General features: G+C 30.7%; 1 protein-coding gene across 2 annotated transcripts in view; it reads right to left on the reverse strand.

Annotated features, from left to right (window-relative positions):
• The window catches only part of LOC143042492 (dachshund homolog 1-like), a 50629-nt gene that overhangs the window by 19153 nt on the left and 7087 nt on the right, over positions 1 to 24389 (reverse strand). Inside the window, exons 2-3 of one of the 2 annotated variants that reach the window (XM_076214801.1) lie at positions 16287 to 16405; positions 1304 to 1493 (exon numbers count right to left, since the gene is read on the reverse strand). In XM_076214801.1, the coding sequence (XP_076070916.1) occupies positions 1304 to 1493; positions 16287 to 16405 (309 nt within the window). Of the gene's footprint in view, positions 1 to 1303; positions 1497 to 16286; positions 16406 to 24389 lie in introns of both variants that reach the window. The other variant, XM_076214800.1, reaches the window with a different exon arrangement.

Genomic DNA, 24389 nt, shown 5'->3' on the forward strand with positions numbered 1-24389 from the left:
AGACACTCTTTCCTTATACTTATTGGTATGAGAGTATACAAAACCAATAATATTCAGTGCTTTATCTAAATCTCGGATAACATTTTCTAATATACTTCAATCCTAATGTATCAATTTTCTATGAAGCAAAAACAATTTAATTCCATGTAATTTAGATTCCATCTCCACATCACTATAATGCATACCACTTTATAAAAGACAAATAAACTCAGTTTTCTATGATTGTTAGAAACATGTAAATCACATCCAATATTGGGAGACAATTTCTACAGTTTGTCAATGAAAGCCGATCATTTTCTCCGATTACAATTCTCTTAAATATATATCATTTACAACGATTCCGACTCCCAAGATCTGATTTTCTGCCACTTAGCGTTAAGACGTTTTCATGACGAGTATAAATTGTACAATAATTGCGTGTTTGTCGAAGCAACAGACAACAAATGGAGAAAATAAAATGACATCTCAATATGGTAGAGAACACAGACGTGTCTATAAGTGACGGAATTAATCGTAATAACCATATGTTTGTATTAGTACAGTTAGATTATAGACTGTAATGGTTTATAGGGAGGTCTTTTGGCTTACTACTCAATCTTAATAAGGGGTTAACTGAAATATCACTCACAAATAACAATCAAATGTATGGTAGACATACGGTTTCTGTATATGGTACTGGGATACTATTTATTGGTATTTGTGTGTTCCATACTTAATTCTTAGAACATAAAATGGATTGTCTTTATTAATTGATTATGTTTCCTAAAAATATGTGTTTTAGAGACAACACAAATTCCAAAACAAGAGTGACATTTAAAAGATATGCATGCACTATAAACAACTTATAATTTTCTTCATAGTTCCTTCTAGTCATTATCTAGATTTTGGGTAATAGTAAAAACTTTCCTAATTTGAAACAACAATGTTCGTAACTGAAGTAAATTTCAATCTGATAAGTGAATAAATTAAATGATGCATTAAGAAAATAACAAACATTACTGACATGTTTCATGAATGAGATTTAAGGTTTATCGTCAACAGCTCATCAATGAGTTTTTACTACGTCTCTACGCAGCTTTTGAATGTTAGCATTTTGTTAGAACACAGATCTGCAGTAAACAGAGCTTTGACAAAGTCTTAAATGCAGCAATAAGTTAAAATATGATATTAAATAACACACATCAAGCTAAGTCTGTCAGGGAGTTCATTACAAATTGAGAGGTCCAATTATAAATTCTGTGGTCTAATTTTATATTAAAATTGTTTATATACAGCATTTGCTTTTCTTAAATCATTTAGTTACCTTGGTGATATAACATCAGATTCAGAACCTGATCTGTCCTTCATCATGGATCCATCAGGTCGTAGGCCAAGGTGAGAGGCCATCGCCAAGGAAACAGGAGGAGATAACATGTGATTGTTGAATGGCATGAATGGCAATGGTCCCATGGCATATGGATGGTGTGCAAATCCATTGAATAAAGCTTTCCTGTCTGCTAAAAGATAAAAAGTTACTAGTTATAAGGCATAAGGCATAGTCAAAGGAGCTTTTTCTACTTGTTGTATGTTGTACTACTGGTCCCCTGTTTATGTTTTCCTATGTTTCTCTGATACATTTGTACTGATAACATATCAATCCTTTGAATTAACTTTGCCTAAAGTAACACTGAACACTAGATTTAATATCAAAGAATTGATGCTTTACAAATGACCATAAACTTTATTATCAAATGTGATTGGTTAATTATCAAAAGCAGGAGTAAGAAATATCTATAACTCTTTGGCAACTTATATAGTATTAAGTTTTACTTTGTTTTATTTTATTTCATTTAAATTTTGTTCTCACTGTAACCCTATAGACATGAGTTACTTGGAAAATTCAGCAAAATATTTATAAATATTTTACAATCATCTTTTAAGACTGAATTAATTGTATATGTCAGTTCCATTTAAAATTCAATGAAATGAAGACTGACTTAACATCTAATATATAATATAAAGTTAAAGATCTATGAATTCATTTTAAATATACCACTTTAGTGACACAATAGTGAAGCCTGTCACCTCTGAGAGTTTTCAAAGAGCTTTGTTTGGCAGTCTAGAATAGATTTATTGTTCTTGATTGGAATTATTGAGACAGTTTTGATTTGAAAAAAGTCATTTAAAAAATTGTAAAATATTACTGAATATGATATTGTCATTGACAAAGAAGCCTTAACAATACCGTATTCATTCTATAACTAAAATTGCTCTCTGTATCAACAGACTCCCAATAATTTCAGGGAATCAACAAAAATGAAAAATAAATGTAAAACAAGGAATAAGAATACACTCAAGATGATCACTACTTTCATGATTAGAACTGAAATGTTTGCTAAAACTTAGGACAACGGGAAATAGGCAGGTATCGTAAGGTTGCAGCGGATATCGTTCTGACGTAAAATATAGCTCTGTCATTATTAAAATATCGTAAATATTGTATTGACACAGAGAAACAATAGTTATGGAAAAGTGAAGATAAAAATGTCAACATTTCAAAACTATGATTTTACTTAAATAAATACAAATTGCAAAACTTTAATAACAAAAGATTATGGATTTTGAAGATAGAACAAAGATCTTAGAAAACTATCTCAAGCTCCGATCAGATTGCTTTTAGTATTAACAGATGTATACAATCAAAAATTGATATTTTTTCTATTTAGTTTGACTTTCTATATTTGGTAAATCTTGACAGCTGAATGTTAAACAGTGTCAGCAATTCAGAACTAAATCATAGTATATTAAAGTTCAAATTGAAATCTTTGTCTGATAAGGACAAAAAAATATTTATAAATGAAAACAATGTAGAAAACTTTTTGATAGTTTCTATAATTAAACTTATTCACAATTAAAACTTGATCTGTCTATCAGTAAAGAATACTGTGGACAATTATAAAAGACTTTATACTTTATAACTGTTGGTTGCTGTTATCTTAATGATCTTTATTTACTCCAATTCATCTTTTCATTCTATAGTCATGTATGAATAGAAATTCCATTTTATTTTCAAAGAATAATTTCGGGGCCTTTTATAGCTGACTATGCAGTATGGGCTTTGCTCATTGTTGAAGGCTGTACGGTGACCTATAGTTAATTGCTGAGTCCTTCTGGTCTCTTGTGGAGAGTTGTCTCATTGGCAATCATATCACATCTTCTTTTTTTATACTAACACTTTTTACCAAATATTTATTTTTACATCTTTTGAGATAAAAGCAAGGTATATGTGGAATGCTGAACCCAAATAAGTTACAAATATGACAGGTGAATACCCTTACATCTATTGGTGATCAATTATAATTGCCTCACTTCTTTTTCAATAAAATGTATCCCTTCAGAAGCTCTAAGAAGATATTTCTCTCCTCAGTCAATCCTTTAAACCCTACGACTACTTGAAAAACACTTTCAGGTGATAAGAATAAAATAAAGATTTCGCACAATGGCTAACCTGGTCAGTTAGATCAGTGACAATGCATTTTAAATAAACCCGGTATTTTATCCTCTTATATCTACACAAGACCTCTTCAGGGAAAACAAATAAACACAATCGCCAAATACAACCCTGTTCCGTGATAAATTTGATCTCGTACCAATTGTTATTTGAGAAAAAGTCAAAATCCAATACATTCATAATGCAATAATTTCATATGAATTGATCCCTCTGATATTTATTTCCCTTTTTATTAAATCTATAAACTTAGTTAGTAAACTATTTATCGATTGAATTGTCATTTTTACGATTGATACAATATTACTATTATCTGTCCTCGACGGGAGAAACGTTATCCCGAATTATGATGGGGATTCAATCACAAAACATGTGTTATGACAAATATAATTCTCTATTACAAATATTGACGATTGAAGAGGTTCCTTGTAGGAAAATCAAGCTTCGCTGTATCATCATTTCAGATATATGATATATAAAAGTTCAAAGGAGTATTTCCTTCACTTCACAACTTACAAAATAACATTTAAGATCATTTAACATCAGTTCAAAGGTCAGACATATATATTTTTATGTGCAAAAAACTGCAATTCAAAGAATTTGACGAAATTTGATTCATTTACAGAATATCGACAATTTAAACTGGCGATGAAATTAATCCTTCACGCTTTCGTAACCAAATTAATTGCTTTAATTGTAAATGTTCCAAAGCATTTAAACCGATCTTCCTTTTGTTATTTTTTCAGATAAATGTCCTCTGTTTGCCCTTTACAATACCTCCCAATGGTGCCATACCTAATTTTCCCCTATCTTTTTTAGAATGACAAGTATGATCCCTCAGAATTATCTATTATTTCTGCTTTTTATTGATATGGTCCAAGAGAAATAGCTGTGCTTTAGAAACCAATTTATTTTCTCTTTTCAAAATTGACATGTACAAAAAAATGAAATTCATTAAATAAGTGGATTTCAATATATTTCTATTTCTCCATTCTAGTTTCTGCAGCATGCGATAAGTGTTATTTTTACGGTTTCACGCTGTTACGTCCCCAGTAACCGTGGTAATTCAGTGCAGAATCTTTTAATTAAGATGCAGGAAATGTAATGAACATTTTGATAATTTCGACATGTCCTGTTAATTTGAAGAAATACTTAAAAATTATCAAAACTTCTTCAAGATTTCTTCTGATTAGTTTTTAATTCCACTTTTTATCCTAATCGTAAATAAAATTGTAACATAGTTTGAAGGATGTTCTAACTCTTTCTTTTTTTTTTATAAATATAAAAACTCTAAATTTATCGGTAACCATCTTAATATGAAGTATTTTAAAGATCCAGAGACTGAAACAATGTATAATTTTCCCTGTATTCACCAAATTCATTGTAAATCACTTATAAATTAACAACCAAGTTATCTCCCCTCTGACAACTTAGATAATGCAAATTTAAGAACATGTTCTATTCATTCAAATTGTTGGACTTCTGGTATAGATTTTTTCCCCCCAACCTGACCATAGAGAAGAGGCACAGAAAGAGAAAAACTTAAACTTAATTCTTGATGTTTCTTGGTTACCTGTACCCACCCTATGGAGTAGTCCAAGATTACTCTGATATCCAACAGCGCCAGCTTGTCTGACAAAACAGTGGATGGACATAAGAGCAGACGTAACCTACCAGGTTGAATATGCAGTGATTGAGAGATTTTACTCTGTGTTGATTTAATAAGGCCCCACTGTGACTTTGAGATACTAGTTCTTTGCACAAATGAAAACCTGTTGTTGATGGTTTTTTTCTAGCCTTCATATGATGAGAAATATGAATCTGTTTCTCTATTTCTCCATCCAGGTTATTTTATATCATGAATTATAATAAGAACAAACATTACATCAATTTTCCAGAAAAATAAATTAACCCATTTCAAAAGGTTGGATTCTAACATAAAATTCCTGATTGGGTTTTAGAATAAAGCTGATTTAAGCACTGTCAAAAAACATTGAAATTTAAGTCAAAACAGAAATTCTCACATTTCAAAGTGATGACACGAGTTTCTTGTAAGACTGTAAAGTTTCCAAATGAAATATTTCAAAAGAATGGATCACATTAATACTGACTGGATTAACAATAATTTAGATTATTGTTCTTATTTAATTACATTATATTTCCTGAAGTCTGTAATTAAGCACTTTTTCATTTGACATCCTTAATTTGGTAAATTTGTTATATAATCATTTCATTAGCAAACTTAAAAAAAACAAACATGTTGTTTCAACTTTTAGAGATATAGGTTTTTAGTTCTGTCAAAACCAAAAAAAGTTCTAAAAACTGTGTATTCTCTTTTTTTCCACTAATTATTTAGCATTTCATGAGAAAATAATAAATCTAGAGAGCTTTGAGTCAGAGTAATATATCCTTGCAGGGAGGCCAGTCCTCTTGCTGACTTCAGTACCAGCATATCTTAAACCTGGTTCAATGTTTCTGTTCAGAATTAAGTTGGATGAAACATCAACATCTATAACATAGTCCAATTTGATTCGAGTTATCTCCCATGCAAGTGTGAAAACTTTGATTGGAGTTATCTCCCATACAAGTATGAAAACTTTTGATTGGAGTTATCTCCCATACAAGTATGAAAACTTTGATTGCAGTTACCTCCCATAAAAGTATAAAAACCTTGATTTGAGTTCTCTCCCATACAAGTATAACAACTTTGATTGCAGTTACCTACCATGCATAGAAGTATGAAAACTTTGATTGGAGTTATCTCCCATATAAGTATGAAAACTTTGATTGGAGTTATCTCCCATATAAGTATGAAAACTTTGATTGGAATCATCTCCCATATAAGTATGAAAACTTTGATTGAAGTTATCTCCCATACAAGTATGAACACTTTGATTGGAGTTATCTCCCATACAAGTACAAAAACTTTAATTGACGTTATCTCCCATCTAAGTATGAAAACTATGATTGCAGTATCTCACATACAAGTATGTAAACTTTGATTGCAGTTATCTTCAATACCAGTATGACATTGGACAAGTCGTTAATAACCTACTTATTTTTGACAATGATTTGGTAAAATCCACATAAAAAATATTTTAAAAAAGGACAAGAAATTTCTATCAAGTGTTTGCTTTGACAGGTAATTACAGAAGTCTCCATGTTGGCCTTAATATTAGAAAAAAATGCACGTTTAATATGTTCAGAGGAACTTTCAAGTGCATATTATTGCAAATAGCTTAATGCTTAGTAATAACTCAAGTATTACAAATCTTAAGATTTAAATTCAATAAAATAATTTCAAAGTCAATTTTTGTTTGGGTTTTAAGATACTTCACTTTATTATTTATATGTTTGTATAATTTGGTAATGAATGATTTATGCCGAGTAGCTTATTACATAAATTCTACAAATCCATAGAAATTAATAGAGTTTTAGATGCATGTATATGTTTTTCTAAGGAGTTCGTAACTTAACAAACATCAACAGAATTATTTCAACCTTTCGCGTGCATTTCAATAACAGCAAACGAAAACATCTGACATCGTATGGCGATTGCATGGGCGATTACAGGTGCATTACGTTTCCAAAGAAATAAATTGTCAATCATCCACAGAAAGCATAGAAACTGACAGGCAGACAAGATGTGTAATTGAAGAAATTGGCCAAATAAACTATACTTTATGTTAAGTAACTAAGTGCATTGCTTGTTTTGAAAGATATTTGATAATTTAACATCAGCGTCATATTCAAGCATCTCAAAGATGAAGATGCTCTGTGAATTTGCTAATTAAGAGCACTAATATACAAATATATCATATTATCATTATAATCTCTGAAGTATTAGGTCGAATGATGAGGGAAATTCATAGAGGAATAAATTGTAACAAAGGAAAAATTAGACAACATTTAATTTCAAATTGTTACATATTTTTTTATTTTTTACATAATTTCTTTTAAAATAGACTAAAGTGTTTACTGGAGATGCAAAAAGATACTGAATCTGAAACCTGGTACTTATGCCCAATGTCAATATCAAAATATGGCCAGACTCTCCAACCAAATTAAGACTATACTGCCCCTTTATCTTGCTAACAATTGTCCCTTACCAGATTTTTCAAATTGTAGGCTGTATTTGTTTGGGGGAACTAACTAATTAGCATTAAATACTGATTCTGGCTATCAAAAGAAACCTTCTGCTATATAATAATACTTATCTAAATTATTGAAATATTTTTTCTCTTGAAATAGTATTCTGCTTTTTTCTCTCACCATTTAAGTTTGTTTTTATAGTGCAATTCACTCCAACTAACTCAATATGCACTTCAGTTGGTTTTTAAAATTGAATATTTTTTTCAGAATTAGATAAGTTTTGTAATCAAATTAAATGAAAAACTATTGAATAACTGTTAATCAGAAATAAATGATACTTTTATTGAATAAAATCAACATTTAATATGGTATCAAATTTACTATCAATTTTTTGTGTATTAAATTACAACAAGAGATGAAAAATGGATTTAATATGTAATTATAATTTGCCATTTTGTTTTCATGGTATTGACTTTTTTCCTAAATAACAGTGTCGTAATTTTTATGTATAACTCCCATTTCCTCTAGCAAAGGAAATGAAAATTTGGAAATTTTATTGTAATATAATTCTGTAAAGGATTTTGACAGCAGAAATGAGGAGTAATGTTTCTAAATAACATATTTATTGTAAATCTCTGTTGTGAAACATCCGCCATTATTGGTATAATCTAATATAATAAAATGTCGCAATCCCCTTACGTCAATTTACAACAAATCATTTCCTATAAATGTAAAATTTATGCACTCAATTTCATCAGTTGCAAAAATCATTAATTCTACTGAGAAATTTCATATGTTTGTTTCCGCTGGAAATTACTGTTTAATCTTTTCATTTAGATTAAAATGTTGTTATTTGATAATTGATTACAATACAACAAGCCAATACCATCGGTTGTTGGCCACAGACAAATGCTTTTTATTCAATTGCAAATCAAATGACTAAATGATTTTCATTGCTATTAAAGGGACATAACTCAAAACTTTTTTAAATTAGAGGGAAGTAACCCTTTAATATTTTTATACTGAGGTTGCAATTTTTTACTTCCCAAGTTTGACAAATAGTATTGAATAAAATTATAAGAGACTTCTTAAATTCTCTGAGACTTACAAAATGACAAATCTTACAAAACTATACAAGTAACAGAGATAAAACTGAAGAGTAAGATAATTATTTGATTGGAATCAGATAATTAGCAATTTCCTTAATGGATTTTAGATTAATATAAAGTGTTCAAATCTTGTGGCATTTAATCAAACTTTGTGGTTTTCCCAAATCTTCACAATTAAACCAAAAGAAACAGATAAAAATTGTCTTTTTTTGCAATCAGTTAATTAAAAAGAATGTGGTGTGATTGCATGTTGAAATGAATGATTAGCACAGGAAAACAAAGAATAAATGAACAAATTCCATTGTCACAAGATGGTAAATTTCATTAATAAAATGTACTTTTCATTGGGGTCATCAATTGTCTTTATAAATTAGCAATGATTAATTTCCTATCCCTTAGAAATTTTCAGTCTTATCAAAATGCTATACAGTAAAAGATCCACTTTCAAATTTAAGTTTTGGATAAAATAAGATATGATTTATTTTGGGTCATTTTAGCATAGGACCATTTCATTTCATTTCTTTAATTTGTTTAAATTTCATCACAGTATAAAACTAAAGTAATTATACTGCATAAAATTTGGTTAATCTGTGTCCTGGAACATTATACCTATTATCAGCCATTAATGATATTGTCATGAAAACCATTGCAAAATTTTTATAACAAAAGAAATAAATTTCATCTCTATATAATTGTTTCTTCTCTTTCCATAAATCCTTTAGTTTATTATGAACATTATAAATGGTAAATCAGGTTTGATTAATTATCATTTTACAATAATGTCTCAGAAACAACAAGGTGTTCCTACTTAGAATAAATAAAACCAAGGCTTTTAAGTGTAACTTTGGTTCACTTCCCCCATTTCAACATGGCAAGATGTTTCCAAAATCAAATAAAAAACTTGAAAAATATAGAATTTCTTTTATCAATTATTTTTATTACAACATTTGAGAGATGACTGCAAATAAAAGGTGATATTAGAAGGGGTGCACATCTGTTCTGCAAAGGCATATTATTTACATAATGGAACGTTTTATCTTTTTGGGGTGGTCATTTCAGTCAGACATTAAATGTTCTAAAACCTTTAAAAATATATATAATCTATTTATCAATAAAGTACAAAAAAAATAAACTAACAAGATATATGTATGATCAATGATTTCAGACTAAGCCACTTTCTGCTATATAGTAGTGGAGCAGTTAGGACCTGAAGGTTACCATTGGTAGACACAAGGGTAGGTGCACAGGTACTATATCAATCTTTCTTCTTGTCTTTTATCTTATTAACAATAAAATCTACTTAAACAAAAAAAGGAATAAAACACTTTAAACATAATTCAAATTTTACAGTGTCCAAAACTACAATTATATATAACTATGTGCTTGGCTTAATAATGACACAGTAGACTTCGGCCAATCAGATACCAAAAATGTCAGCATAAAATTTTCGATTATCTGATAAAATTAACATTAAACATATAGGGAAGGGTTTGGTGTTTTGAAATAATATTACAATAGCCGATATATTAGTTTAGCCGATATCTGATTAGGTGGAGTCTACTGTATAACAGAACTGTCATCATTTGTAACAAGATTAGGGAAACAGATACTTTAAAATGTAACAACATTTATTATACTACTTAGAGGTGAAGGCTTGCTGCCTTAACAGGAAAAGACAAAGAAGGGTAAATGAGACAACCATAAATTACTAGAGAATAACTATTACTTCAATTGTTGTTGGTGTTTTAGTGCCACTTTTAAGTTATTTTGTTGACACCAGTTTTTGGTGGAAGGAGCCGGAGCGCTGGGAGAAAACAACTGTCACCTTCGATAGGAAAACTAACATTATCTACTTCAAGGAACAGTTATTGTTATCTAGAAGGTTATGAGCAGTGTGTTGCTGTTCTACATCTTGAGAATTGATGAATTAAAGAGTTAACATATACTCATATTCATATGTTAGTTAAACTAGCCTGAACTCTTAGCATCACTGAAGAGACATGTATTGTCGAAATGCGCATCTGGTGCAGAAAAATTGGTACCGTTACTGTTATTATATACCGTAAAACAAACAAAAATTTCATATGAAATAAACAACACTTGAAATAAATTGCTTTGTGCAAAGGAAGTACGGTAAAGAAAAGTTTTTAATGCAGTTCTAACTTTTCTGCTGTATGTCTGCCATTGACATTCTTTTTTGGGGATGGGGGTTAAAATGAAACTTTCAAGGCAGATAAAACTAGTTTTAATTGATCAAAACATCACAAAATATAAATTTAAGTATAATAAATTGATTTAAGAGTAGCTATCCATTCATGTTTAATTAACAAACTTACAAGAGAATGATTTTTATAAATACAAATATTTCTTGTTCAGATGTCATAATTATAGGTTTCCATTGATTTCTATGCATCGTTTGACTTCTCACATGTGACTAAACTTGTTGATATGGACTCGCTAACCTCCAAATAATCTTAGAAAACGTCTAATTACGTCTTAGATAAAAATCAAACGTACTTCATTAGTTCAACGATACTTTTCATTCCGATAATTTTTAATGTGTGTTTCCGTTTGTTCTTTTCTATGTCTGTATTGATTACGGGGTTTCTTTACTCTCAAGTTAGTATTTATAATTGAATGCATAAACAAAATATAAACTGATTCAGTAATTAAACATAGATTGTACTTATGTTTTATGAACTAATGAAGTTCATGTTTAGTTCAAAGGTGTGCAGGGAATATCAAAAGACCACAAAAAAGAATATTTTGAAAGTTGAACATTCCCTATAAATATTCTTGTAACCAGCAAAGCTTTGAAACCTCACATGCATTCTACTAAAAAGGAATAAGTAGTTGCCATGAATTAGTAAAAATAGGAATTTTAAATACTAAAGCAATGAATAAGGGCAAAAAAGAATTTCAAATACTAAGAATGTTCCAACTGTACATGGACAAATCTTATGATGTTTGTTTTGGATGTTCTCAAACAGTCTGAAATACAGTCACTGATCAAATTCAAATGTATATGTTTGAATTTGCAGAAATTGATCTTTTTCAAATGACTGTTCTACTAAAAACTGTATGTTGCTGTGTAGAACAATTAAGACACTCCCTACATGGTTTATTGAGAATAAAGATATATATAACAAACTAACTAACCTTTCCAATTAGTACAAAGTTGCAAGAGTCTTGCACAGATGCCCCAAAGACTAATTCAAGAAGTGTTTATTTAATTGTCTATTTGTTTTTTTGTTAGTGTTGGTGAACCACAAATTAAGAAAATACAAATCCTTGTTCCTTAGTAAAATAACCAAAACAAGAAAATTTTGAATCCATAAAATACAACTTTTCTCCAACTTTGAACATAGTTACCTCCAAAAATAAATAACCAGTAGTAACACATGTCTAATGTATTGTAAAAAAAAAAAAACAATTTGTCTGATATTTTTAATAATCTTATTTTACAGAGGATTGTCATTATCACACTCACATCTGATTGGCTAAGGTTTGAAAAAAATATGTTATAAAAATGTATTTCTTTCTATTTACTTTCCCCTGTTGGAATGAGGTCCTACCAGAATTTTTCACATGAGTAATATTGACTTAGATGAACTTCAGTTCAAGCCACGATTCTCATTCAACAGTTCACTTTATGTCAACTTGTAACAAACCCAAACCACTTATTAAGAATGCTTACAAGCTAACGTCTCAGTGCTTTGAGTCAATTTAGTGCAAGCTCTCTGTAATGTAATCAAATTTCTATAAATCAGTTTCCAGTCTGGTTTATCAATTTGGAACCATGATTATTTATACAAAATGCACAAATTATCATCAATTCATGCATAAATGTTTGTAACACAATCTCTTAACTTATTCTCCAATAATCCAACTTATCTTATCCAAAAATTACATACAAATTAAAGCATGAAATTAAAACCAAAATTCTATTTGATTTGATAAATCTTTGATAAAGAAGTGATAATTAGATGTAGAAACTTTCTCCAAAGCCTTGCTCAGTTTAATTTGCAAGATGTTTTACAGGAAATGTTTATTTTTTTACTGCAGAACCAAGTGCAGTCACATATTTTGTGCATTCAGTTTAAAAGAGATTAAATCAACATACTATGTACTGTGATGTTCCTCTTCAATTACTCCTTTTTCAGAGCCTGTTTTTGTACTCATAAGAAATTGGGTTCCATAGGGCCCCCCTTTGTGGGAAAAATATATAGGGAATCACTGAAGCATGACTGGAGCAGGCCCCCCTTAGGTCAGTCAGCGGGCTCCCCCCCCCCCCCCCCACTTTATGTAATATTCTGGATCCGCCACTGGGTTCTATCATCCTTTTCTGAATGTTAAGTTGTAAATCTAAAGCTGACCAAACCAAAGACTAATAAACAGGTTCTGGTGCCAAATGAAAGATGAACAGAAGAAGTTTTCTGCTATCCTGCAAACTGGTGATCAAGGGGGTCTTGGATCTTTTGAAGGATGAGGAAACGTGAATATTTGGTCAAATGCATCCTTCTCAACTTAGGATCTCATAAGCCTAGTAAGGGGATCTAATCGTCTGTCATAGAGATATCGCTTCTTTGCTTACCGCTAGTTGCTTATTGGTTTAAAGGCCTGCATGAAATGTTCAACTACTGGACATTTTGATCAAGTCTGTTTGTATATTGACCTAACTGAAACACAAAGGATCGTCTTCAGCAAGGATATATTTAATAAACTCAACCAAATCAGTAAAATGTAGGCCCTCCATTTGTTTTGCCATTAAATACAAACAATCCAGTCACATTTTGTATCAAAAAAGACAAACTGTAGTGACTAACTCTTCCTGACCTTTACAATGTCTTAATTAAATTTACCTAAATCTATTCGTTATCACCTAGTTAAATTTCTATTGTTTCATTTAAATGATAAATTAATCAGGCGCTCCTTAGATCTGGGGACAAACAAAGGAACTTGGGTCAGTAAGTGTTAATAGAGCTGTCATTCCAAGTTACAATCAAATCTGACTTTCCCTTGTTGATGAATTACACACCTCTCATATAAACAGTCTTTATTCAATCTATTTCCAATGTTGCAGAACAATTTATTACAGTTGTTTTGATGAGTGTCACCATGTAATTGTATTTTCTCATTAGTACATATCAAAGTCAGTTACAACCTGTATAATTTGACCATTGACTTCCACTTAATATAGTCAAATGAAAAGATTGAGGTTCATTGACATAATTGAGATGTTATAAATGACATTTTAATGATTGCTTTATGCTACATTGTTCAGTGGAAAGTATTACATACTAATTCTGCACAATGAGAGGTCCAATTAATTGGAATTAAGAAAAAACACTTTGTATTAGACCACACTTGCTAAAGAGATAACAAAACTTATCAAAAGCCTACAGAAATACAATGCTCAGATAAAATATAATGACTGCAATTCTATCAGTCTTCCCTCTAACTTCTTTATGAGACACAAAGATGTTTTTTAAAGACTCTGGCTTCAACCAGGAGGGGGATCAAACCAACAAACTCTCACACTCTAATGCTATCTCCTGTAGAACTTCGACCTGCAATAATTTAAACTCCTGCTGAACTAAGATTCAACAACTAAATTTTTGTTTTGTTTATGTTTTAAAAGAGACAAAAATAGAAATGCATGGAAACTCAAATTTACCTTTAAAACTGGCCAGATTAGGATTTACCTGTAAGAATGGATTAGGATTTCCCTGTTAGATTCTATTAGGATTTACCTGTGTTGAATGTTATTAAACCATTAATTTTCCAAATCCCCAACAAACAACATTTTGATTCATTCCTGTAACAGAACCTGGATTGTTATATAATTGTATTTACTAAAAGCAGGTGTCCTGTTCCTTTGATATAAATATCAAACTTTAATGAGACCATCTGTAAGTCGTACTTTATAAAGTATAATGTTTCCATCAATGCTGACAATGGCAGATAATTGACAGTAAACAAATGTATTATATAAGGCATAGTTCCATTTGAAAATACAAAATATCTAGCATTCAAGCTTCTCACCTAAGCCTTTTGATATATGCTTATCTATCAGAAATACTCATAGATATCAAATTTAAAATTCCTCATACTTTTTAAGTTTTCTAGGTTACAAAACTAGTACATCATTGCAGTTGGAATAAAGTGGTTGGAATAAGAGGAACTTAAAGTTAATAATCTAGTACATCATTGCAGTTGGAATAAAGTGGTTGGAATAAGAGGGACTTAAAGTTAATAATCTACAATGAATGGATAACTAAGAAACACAGTGAAAATATTCACCAAAAAGTGCCAAATTCTTAGAAAAATCCCAAACAATCTTATCTGTCCAGCCATTAGATAAAGACACAAAAAAATTTTTAGGCATTCTTTCTTGCCGATATCAAATCTACCATGTAATCCAAAAAATTTCGGATTGTTTATTTTTCTTTTTCTTTATTATTGGGATTTGATTCAAAACTTCTATATTTTTATTTTTCCAGATTTCTTTGAAACCTTATAAACAAATCAATGTTTTCGTACCATTATGTAACAATTTGAAACAAAACATAATCAGTTTTTGGTGATGATTTGTTAGAGTTTAAATGACAGATGTGTGACTGTTGTTTGCCTTTCATTGCTGTATTAAAGTGGTCTAATAAGCAATAGCTCTGAGTAAACATGTAAATGCCCTGTAAACCTTAATAACTCCTGCTTTGTTTGCTTTTATTTACATAAAACCACAATCAAATTGCACTTTTTCCTATTCAAATATACATTAAAAGAGAGAAATATATCTAATTGACTGAGAAAGATTATAAGCCATTTGTGTTATTTCAAATGAAAATACGATCTCAATTAAAGTATAAAGGGAACGTTTGACTTCTATTGTTTACACAAATGACAAGGTGCCAATAATTCTTGGGTGCGCTCTATTACAAAATGATTCAGTGTTAATGAGATATTATGTATTTGCTACCAGGTATTTAGATTAGAATGGTATAAATTTACATTTACTGTCAAACTTGTTTGATTTTCTTCATATGGATAATTAGGAAAAAACAATGCATACGATTTAGAGATTTGAAACAAATTGTACATTTATTTGACCTGTCAGAAATTACTAATTTCAGAATAAACTTTTGCTGTAGAGCTGTTTAAATTATTGATAAATAATTTCTATAATATATATTTCAAATCAAAATTCTGATTCAGTTTATCACTTGCAATTATTTATAAATTAACATTCTGTTTCTCAGAGTAGTTCTGTATGTGATTTAGACAATGATTTTATAATCAAATTATATGAAAGAAAACATACTGAAGATTTCTATAGTATCTAAGCTCTAAACTGAAATGGATAAAAAGTCATTTCTAATCACTGTATCAACCCCTTAACTTCGTCCAACTCTCATTTTTTTTTCAATTTTTTTTTGCCTTTCCTCAAAATAAAAATAAATCATGAGCTACAGATTAAACTTTAAAAAATGCAATATAAACACCTTTTTTAACACACATCCCATTTCCACTCGCTAAAAAAATATAAAACTTTAAACAAGATATATTATTGATAAATATAAAGTTTGTGCTGTACGTACCAAATAGTCTTGGGTCATATTGGAAGTCTGTATCCAGTCTGCTTTTCTTGAGTTTCTCTAGGGTATCTGGACTAGCATGAATGGATGGACTTCTCTTTGGTGGTCTTCCTGGTCTGGCACTAAAACAGAAAGGTTCAAATCATAAACAGCATAGTCTAGCTATCAAGAAATGTGAAACAACAGAATCAACTAGGAAATTTGTGAAATGACAGAATCTACTCAGAAATGTGAAACAAGCGAATCTACTCAGAAATGTGAAACATCAGAATTAATTTTTAAAAAATGTGAAAATTGAAAAGGGATGTCCCTGTTATGCAAAAAAAAATCAAGTTCTACCTTGTGATATTCTGTGGTTGTCCTTAATAAGTCATATATAACTGACAACTTATAGATTTTTTTTATTCTGATGTGTGTGCTTTAGAAGAGATTTTACTTTAGAGTTTCTTTTTCACTTGAGTAATTAGGCGCTTGACATTATGTGTAGACATTTTTCTACTGTATGAGACTATGTTTGTAAACGAATGCAGCACTTGCATGAAGGATGCATAAATCTTAGACTGCAACTTTGAAAAAAATGCCAATTGAATTATCAATGTTAACAAAAGTTCTTCTCATATATGTTATGATGGTATGATACTAAACCCCTAACGGGAAGGATTGTTCCTGATGTTCATATGATGAAATCATAATCTTTCAGTCAGTTTAATTGAAGTCTGGAGCTGGCATGTCAGTTAACTGCTAGTAGTCTGTTGTTATTTATGTATTATTGTCATTTTGTTTATTTTCTTTGGTTACATCTTCTGACATCAGACTCGGACATCTCTTGGACTGAATTTTAATGTGCGTATTGTTATGCGTTTACTTTTCTACATTGGCTAGAGGTATAGGGGGAGGGTTGAGATCTCACAAACATGTTTAACCCCGCCGCATTTTTGCGCCTGTCCCAAGTCAGGAGCCTCTGGCCTTTGTTAGTCTTGTATTATTTTAATTTTAGTTTCTTGTGTACAATTTGGAAATTAGTATGGCGTTCATTATCACTGAACTAGTATATATTTGTTTAGGGGCCAGCTGAAGGACGCCTCCGGGTGCGGGAATTTCTCGCTACATTGAAGACCTGTTGGTGACCTTCTGCTGTTGTTTTTTTCTATGGTAGGGTTGTTGTCTCTTTGGCACATTCCCCATTTCCATTCTCAATTTTAACAAAAGTAAATCTTTTTTATCTTTAAAATGAAATACAATCAGCATAAAAAACTTAGATTACACTGAATTCTGCCCTGTAAATTAGTATGATTGTTATAAATCAACTTAATTTATGACAATTTCAAAGTATTTATAAAGCTGCACTTGTTGAAGTAGATACTACAATATTTTACAGTAGAAATGTATTAGATTGTAGTATGTTTCTATAAATTCCACATGTGTGTGTAAACTATACTGCAATTAGTAGGAGATCAAAGGAATATTCTTGAGTTGCCATTTAGATGTTTATACTGTGTAAATAATTTAAAATACTTGAAAACAAGGGAAAGATTTATTCAAATTTTAGAATTATTTAAATAAATTCAATAAAATACGGGTAATGTTTTATTTGAATAAGTAAGTAAATACAATATAAAACATTTGATGAGTATTTTAAATCTTTACAACCTATATTTGGTCTGAAAGATAAAAGTTAGTTCAGCTAATAAACTAAATGTACTGTAAATGTACTGAACTGACAATAAACTTCTCAGTTCCAAATAAAAGTAATGCAAAATATAAACCAACTCCTCATTTTCGGTATATGAACTGCACAAGACTTGCAAGGGTTAGCTGCGGAATCGTAGCTCTTAGGTCATTATGTTATTTTTTTACTATTTACGGACTATAGATGATGGTCTATGGTCCGCAAATAGTCAAAAAATAACATAAGGAAATAAGAGCTACGATTCCTAGGCATGACGGTTAAGTCGGTAAAGATAGGATGATGTTCTTTTTAAAGAATGTGAGAAGTGTTCGGATACTGTTCACTTGATATAATATTTATAATATTATCTAAAAGTTCCTCTTCATTGCAGTAATGTTTACTAACTGCCGAGCAGTGAACCAGGATCCCAGGCTAACCAATTGATCTATTAACTTAGTATAGTGATGCTTCAGAAAGGGGAAGGAAACTACAAGCATTGTGTTAAGAATATATTTCTTTAATTTACAATCGTACACAAACGTTTCATCTCAGAGCTGTGTCCATAAATATTATTGGGTTTATTTGCAGTATTTATAACAATGTTTGGCACAGAGAAAAGTACAGTATTTCAACTCACTAAGGCAATCACCCAATAAAAAAACTTCTTTAGTGTGTGGTAGCAAATCTTGTCATTGCAGATTCCCGAAGTTTTTCTAAGGATACATAAAATGCAGTGGCGTAGCTTGCATGTATGCTCAGATGCTCAAGCATCCACATCATTTTGACAGGAAAAAAATATAAATAAAGATATGTTCGCAGCAGTTAAACTCGGAGGTATCCGTATGTAACAAGTGTTAGGATATGAGGATAACATCCAATTATTTCTGATGAAGTATGCTTGGTCTTTTATTAAGGATAATTTAGTTCATGTAATAAAACAAGATGGATAAATCGCAGAAAAGTGTTCTCGATTTTTTTTTCGTAAAAAGATTACGTCGTCGGCTACGGCAAGTGCAGAGGACTATGCACAGATCCTCGGACATGTTTCATTTAAAATTGAGCCTAACGGAGCGATAGCTTCTACAACTGACTAACAACATAACTGACAACTAAACCATCATATCCTGATATCGTTTCCTGTGACATGAAAGACGAAGTGAAAAACACTAATCTATAATAGAGTGTGATCATTCCCAGGCTTATCAGTAAATTCAACTTTCTATCTAGGTCCACATACTAATTTCATTTTCAATAAAAGAACAAAGTTCCTATGTCCCCTGTATTGCACATATTTTATGTAACCAAGGAACAAGGGCAATAACTAATAAAAAAAATAATGTTTTTCCTCTTCCTTTTATTTTTCATAGAGAAATAAAAGCTTCAGAGAAAATGCAATGGGATTTCCGTTATAATTTATATTTCAAAAGGTCAAAGCTTAGAACTTATTTTCGAAATTGTCATTGCTGATGATATAAAAAATCTGGCAAGAATTGTACACATGAGAGTGTAAACAAGACCGGATTGACGGACACCAGGAATTTCGATGGTCTCCCCTGCGACGCGTTAATGGAATCACTTCAGTTCCTGTATTTCGAAGTGCCGCTGCGATGGGGCCGTTTTTTGAGAAATACTAGGAAAGGGGATCACTTCAGTTCCTTTATACAGAAGTGCCGCTGTGATTGGGGCCGTTTATGATATGTCAAATATAAGATTGGTGGGAAACTTTTACATCAAATAAATAAATTATGAATTACATTCAATTTCGAGAATTTTGAGAAAACATTAAAATTTTGTTTGAAATATAATTATATGAATTGGGGGGTATTTTGAAATTAAACAAAAATCTAACCAGTGTCGGATTCTAGAGAAGTACATGTGCTTACAGGAACAATGTCTGAAAAAATTCTGCATAAAATAGTCTAAATCTCTCCGCTCGGCGAAGGCATCCACATCATTTCAACCCTGGCTACACCACTGAAATGTCTATATGCTTTCTTCAAGTTCAAAGTAAAGAGATAGCTTGTTGAGTAGATATGTAAGTTCAACATTTATTAAAACGCGAATCCTTTTATTTGTAGCAACTTATTGAATTAGAAAATTCTTATATTTATTTCATTTTACGCTGCAAGACAAAAATGTTAACTACATTCTCAGTGTTAACCTGATACAGGGAGTCAATGCCAAGGACCATCCGTGTCGATTCAGATGATGGACCCAGAATAATACGTCACAACGCCCTCGTTTAAATATCATTATTAAAATTAAAAATGTATTTGAAATTGAAATGGTTTAAATTTTCAACAGATTTAGATCGAGATATATTTAATGGATACAATTTCACTTTTTGAAAAGAAATATTAAGAGTTAAATTGTTGAGCATACACCATCCTATTCATGGACAGTCAATCATAGATATATGGTTTAATCTTTGAAGTTGACAGCAGACGGCAAATTTCACCCATGGATCACTTCTTTAAATGAAAAGGTAATAGGTATCATACTCCGAATGAAATAAAAATTCAATCCTATCTATCTCCCTAACCTGTTGACTCTGATTAAATGGCTGAATTAAAGAAGAAAAAAAAAGATTAAATTTTAATTTAACATTCTGTGTCTGGCAAGCAGCAGGTGTCACACCACAATTCGCTATCTGCATCACAATGAATAATTTCACAATGGCCACTTTATCATTGTTACAAACAGAGCTAGCAACATTAACACACCAACACGTTTGACGTTTGTTTTTCAAAGAAAATGGAAGCTATTATTGTCAAAAAAGATTGTAACTCTTATGAATCTCATTTCTAAAGTATAAGTTTACTATTTTGAAAATTGAAATTCTTTGTTTGACGAATCTTTGTAGAAAGATAATCATATTCAATCCGTATTCTAACATTTGAATCAAATGTTTAATTCCATTGTACTATTAAATGAAAATATTCAATGTGATTTAAGCTTGCAAAACGAGCAATCAGTTCTAGGCCTGCCCACACGCATTATTAATACAACACCGCCTCTTGTCACTTTAGCTACATTTGACAACCACTCTAGAATTAACATAAATAAATTTTGGTCTATTGTTGGGCATGCAAAACACTTATTGAATTCGTATAAAATAGGTAATTAAGAATGCAATTACAAGAGATTTAATCCGTAAGAACTTTTGTTACTCGAAATGCGAAAAGATACATATCGAATGCAGCCGGCTGTATGACAAGAACACCAATTAAAGGGAGATAAATCTTTAATTTTGGGAAATATTATTCAAGTATCTACTGCCCATAAGCGATTCCATTGCACGATCTGATGCAAGATTAAAAGTTACAATTGTTCAAATGAATTTTAAAATATAAAAATTGAGTAATGTAATACATGTGCTGTCCAATCTGTAATGTTTATTAATATTAAACAACATAACTGTCACCAGAGTTACCTCCCATTCTGTTAGAAAATTGATTCTCCCCTTGTCGATAAGATCTATACCAAATATGAATTACACCATGGGATTTTATTCTTATGAATGTAAACAATCAAAGTGTACCGGGCTGACTCCCATAAAAAAGGAAAACAGTATGTTTATTTAAGTATTTTTACACCTATTTATGTTGCTTTTTGACGGGACAATAAACAGATACCCGCTTCACTAAGAATGAAATCTGATCTCCTTGCCAATTTATCTCATTTGAGTGTAATTGATTTTTTTCAGTTATAAAGCCGTCCCTTCATCTTCATATTTTTGCGTCTTGGTAAAAAGTGAAAAATGACTCTATGCCTGTTGGAAATAAATATATATTTGAATATTCGACTCTTCAAATCTATGAACTTCTCACCTATTGTTATTTTTCTCCACATTCGTCATAAGAATTCTAATTAAATTCTAGATTGAATTAGGATACACCCAAAATGTATCATCCGTTTGTTGAAATATTTCAGTTGAACAAAATGAATAACATTACTAATTTTGATATAAATGTAAAAGGTTTTAAATACCACAAAAGTTGAATTTTATTAAATTGGATATGATATATTGTAATAGGAGATTAGTCATGTTCAAATGGTAGGTATTGTATTGCAGGATAAACACGGGATTGCTTTGAACCTGGAGTGTACGGATTTCTTCCTCTTGAGCACATCCTTTAGTAATTTTATATAATACGTTTGTTGTATTTATTCAGTAAATATATATTGAATCATCAAAAATATGAAGAAAAAAAAATGATTGTTTATATTTTCTCGGAAATGTCTTTTCTTGTAAATATCAAATCTGGCCATAAACATTCGTGACCAAGAAGTTTGACCGACTGCAGGATTATGTTGCACTTTAAGTCCGTCTTTTTGCACTTCGGAAGGGATGTTCTGGCATACATAGCAAACTAGAAATACACCAAAAAAATTGACATTTATAAACTTAAGGTCTGTAGTTAGAAATTCAACTGTCAACGAAACCAAGTCAACGCACATCTGGGCCTGGTCAAACAAAATAGTTAAATACTAAGTCCTAACTGGACCGATATGATTCCATTTTCAGGGAGTAGTAGCCTATCACTATCACTAAAAATATTAAATCCAAGAAAAGGAATCAAATATTAACAACCCTTTTTGTGTTGAGTTCTCATATACTATCATATATTTGATATCAAATCAATTTAGTTAATCTAGCGATAACGTAAGTTGCTAAAAAGGGACTTGGTTCGGATTAAAACTGACCATAACATCACTTTATACGTTGCAAAAGACCAGTTGCAATGATTCGATTTATAAGATTGCTTGTGAAAAGTAAGCGGTGGAATATGTGCCTAAACGTTGACAGGAAATCTTTATTCAAGATGCGTATACTCGTACACCACGTCTCTTACGTTCATATCATTCACATGGAACAACGCCAGGTGACGCTTTCAAGAACCATCACATAAATTGTAGAAAAGCAAGATGATACTTTAAAGTTTTCACTTCTAGGCTCAGATTGGCACAATATTGACACAAATCATCTATAGTATCGCTGTCAATCATGGAATTGCTTTTTCAAATGTTTTATTCAAAACTTGTAAAAACCTGTTGTCTATATTGAATAATTTGATTAAATACAACTAAAGCTAATTAAGACAGAAATTCGATATCATTGGGAATAATAACGAAACAGTTATGTTAAATTGATTCTGAATTTATTTGTTCATCTAGCGTCTGTGTAATCGTCGGTATCAAATGTGGCGCAAAATTTGACACAAAACAAATGATATTGTTCAAATGAAAATCATTCAAACAAATAGACCGATTGCTTGACTGAGACTGCACATGCGAGATTTCAACTTTTCACACAATTAAATGATAAGAATCAGAATCAATTACATAGTTCTATTTCTGCCATGATATGAATACAAACATTTAATAATAAATACAAATAAAATCATTTCTATGACAAATAATCTGTCAAATTTCAATTAACAAACATACATTGTATAACTCTCGTTTTTTAAGGAAATTAAATTACAGCAACGTTTGTAGCAATAGCCGTTTCTTTAAATGGACTGCGACTATATGACGGATATATTAGATTACAAAAGGTTGAAGATTTCCGTTTCTATTTTCACCAGGTAATGTTCCCGTGTGCACCGGACAGAGACAAATGTAGTCACATAGAAGTTTCCGTTTGTATGGGAGGGTTGCCGTTTCGTGACATATATGTCAACATTGCAGTGAAGTAACTTCATATATCAGAACATTTCGTATTTAATTATGCTTTTGTGTTCTTCCTTAACCCATTATGAAGATTGTTTTTGTTTAACGTTAGACGACTTGATGTTTATCCTTTCTCTTTTAGGATAACTTGTTTTATTTGAATTGGTTGAAGTGCCAAGCGTTCAAAGGCAACAGCGGTTTTCAACCACTTAAACAAATAAAGAATTAACCGGTATTTACATCAAATTAAATCTAAAGACCTGTACTGTCCTGTTATATTATGTAGATAAACAAAAAGAAATTGATTTTGTTTAAATATCATTCTAAATTTCTTTATAATATTTGATTAGAAAAACAGTAAACAAATGATGTCAGGTGAAGTGAACGATCGTGTCTTTACAATGAAAATCTCCACGGTATAATGTTCTAAGACAAAAATCTTAATCGACAAACATAACCTTTACATATCTTATGTTTAAATATAATTTACATATATTTGTATAAGGAAAGAATATACAGTTTAACTTTTCATTTTCATATTTGCATCTAAAAGATTATTCAAATTTCTTTTAAGTCTAATTCTAAAATATGTGAAATGAAATAAACAAACGTAAGCGTGATTTTCAGGGTTTGTTCGATTTCTTGGTTGGCGTTCGAACGCAGCTCAGTCGTGAATTGCCTGTATCGTTTTTCTTTCTGCGAGTCTGCTAATATAATTTCATATAAGGTTTCATAAAAATATCAAAAGATCTTAATATTTC

This window comes from Mytilus galloprovincialis, chromosome 8 (genome assembly GCF_965363235.1).
Source record: "Mytilus galloprovincialis chromosome 8, xbMytGall1.hap1.1, whole genome shotgun sequence".
Lineage (NCBI taxonomy): Eukaryota > Metazoa > Mollusca > Bivalvia > Mytilida > Mytilidae > Mytilus > Mytilus galloprovincialis.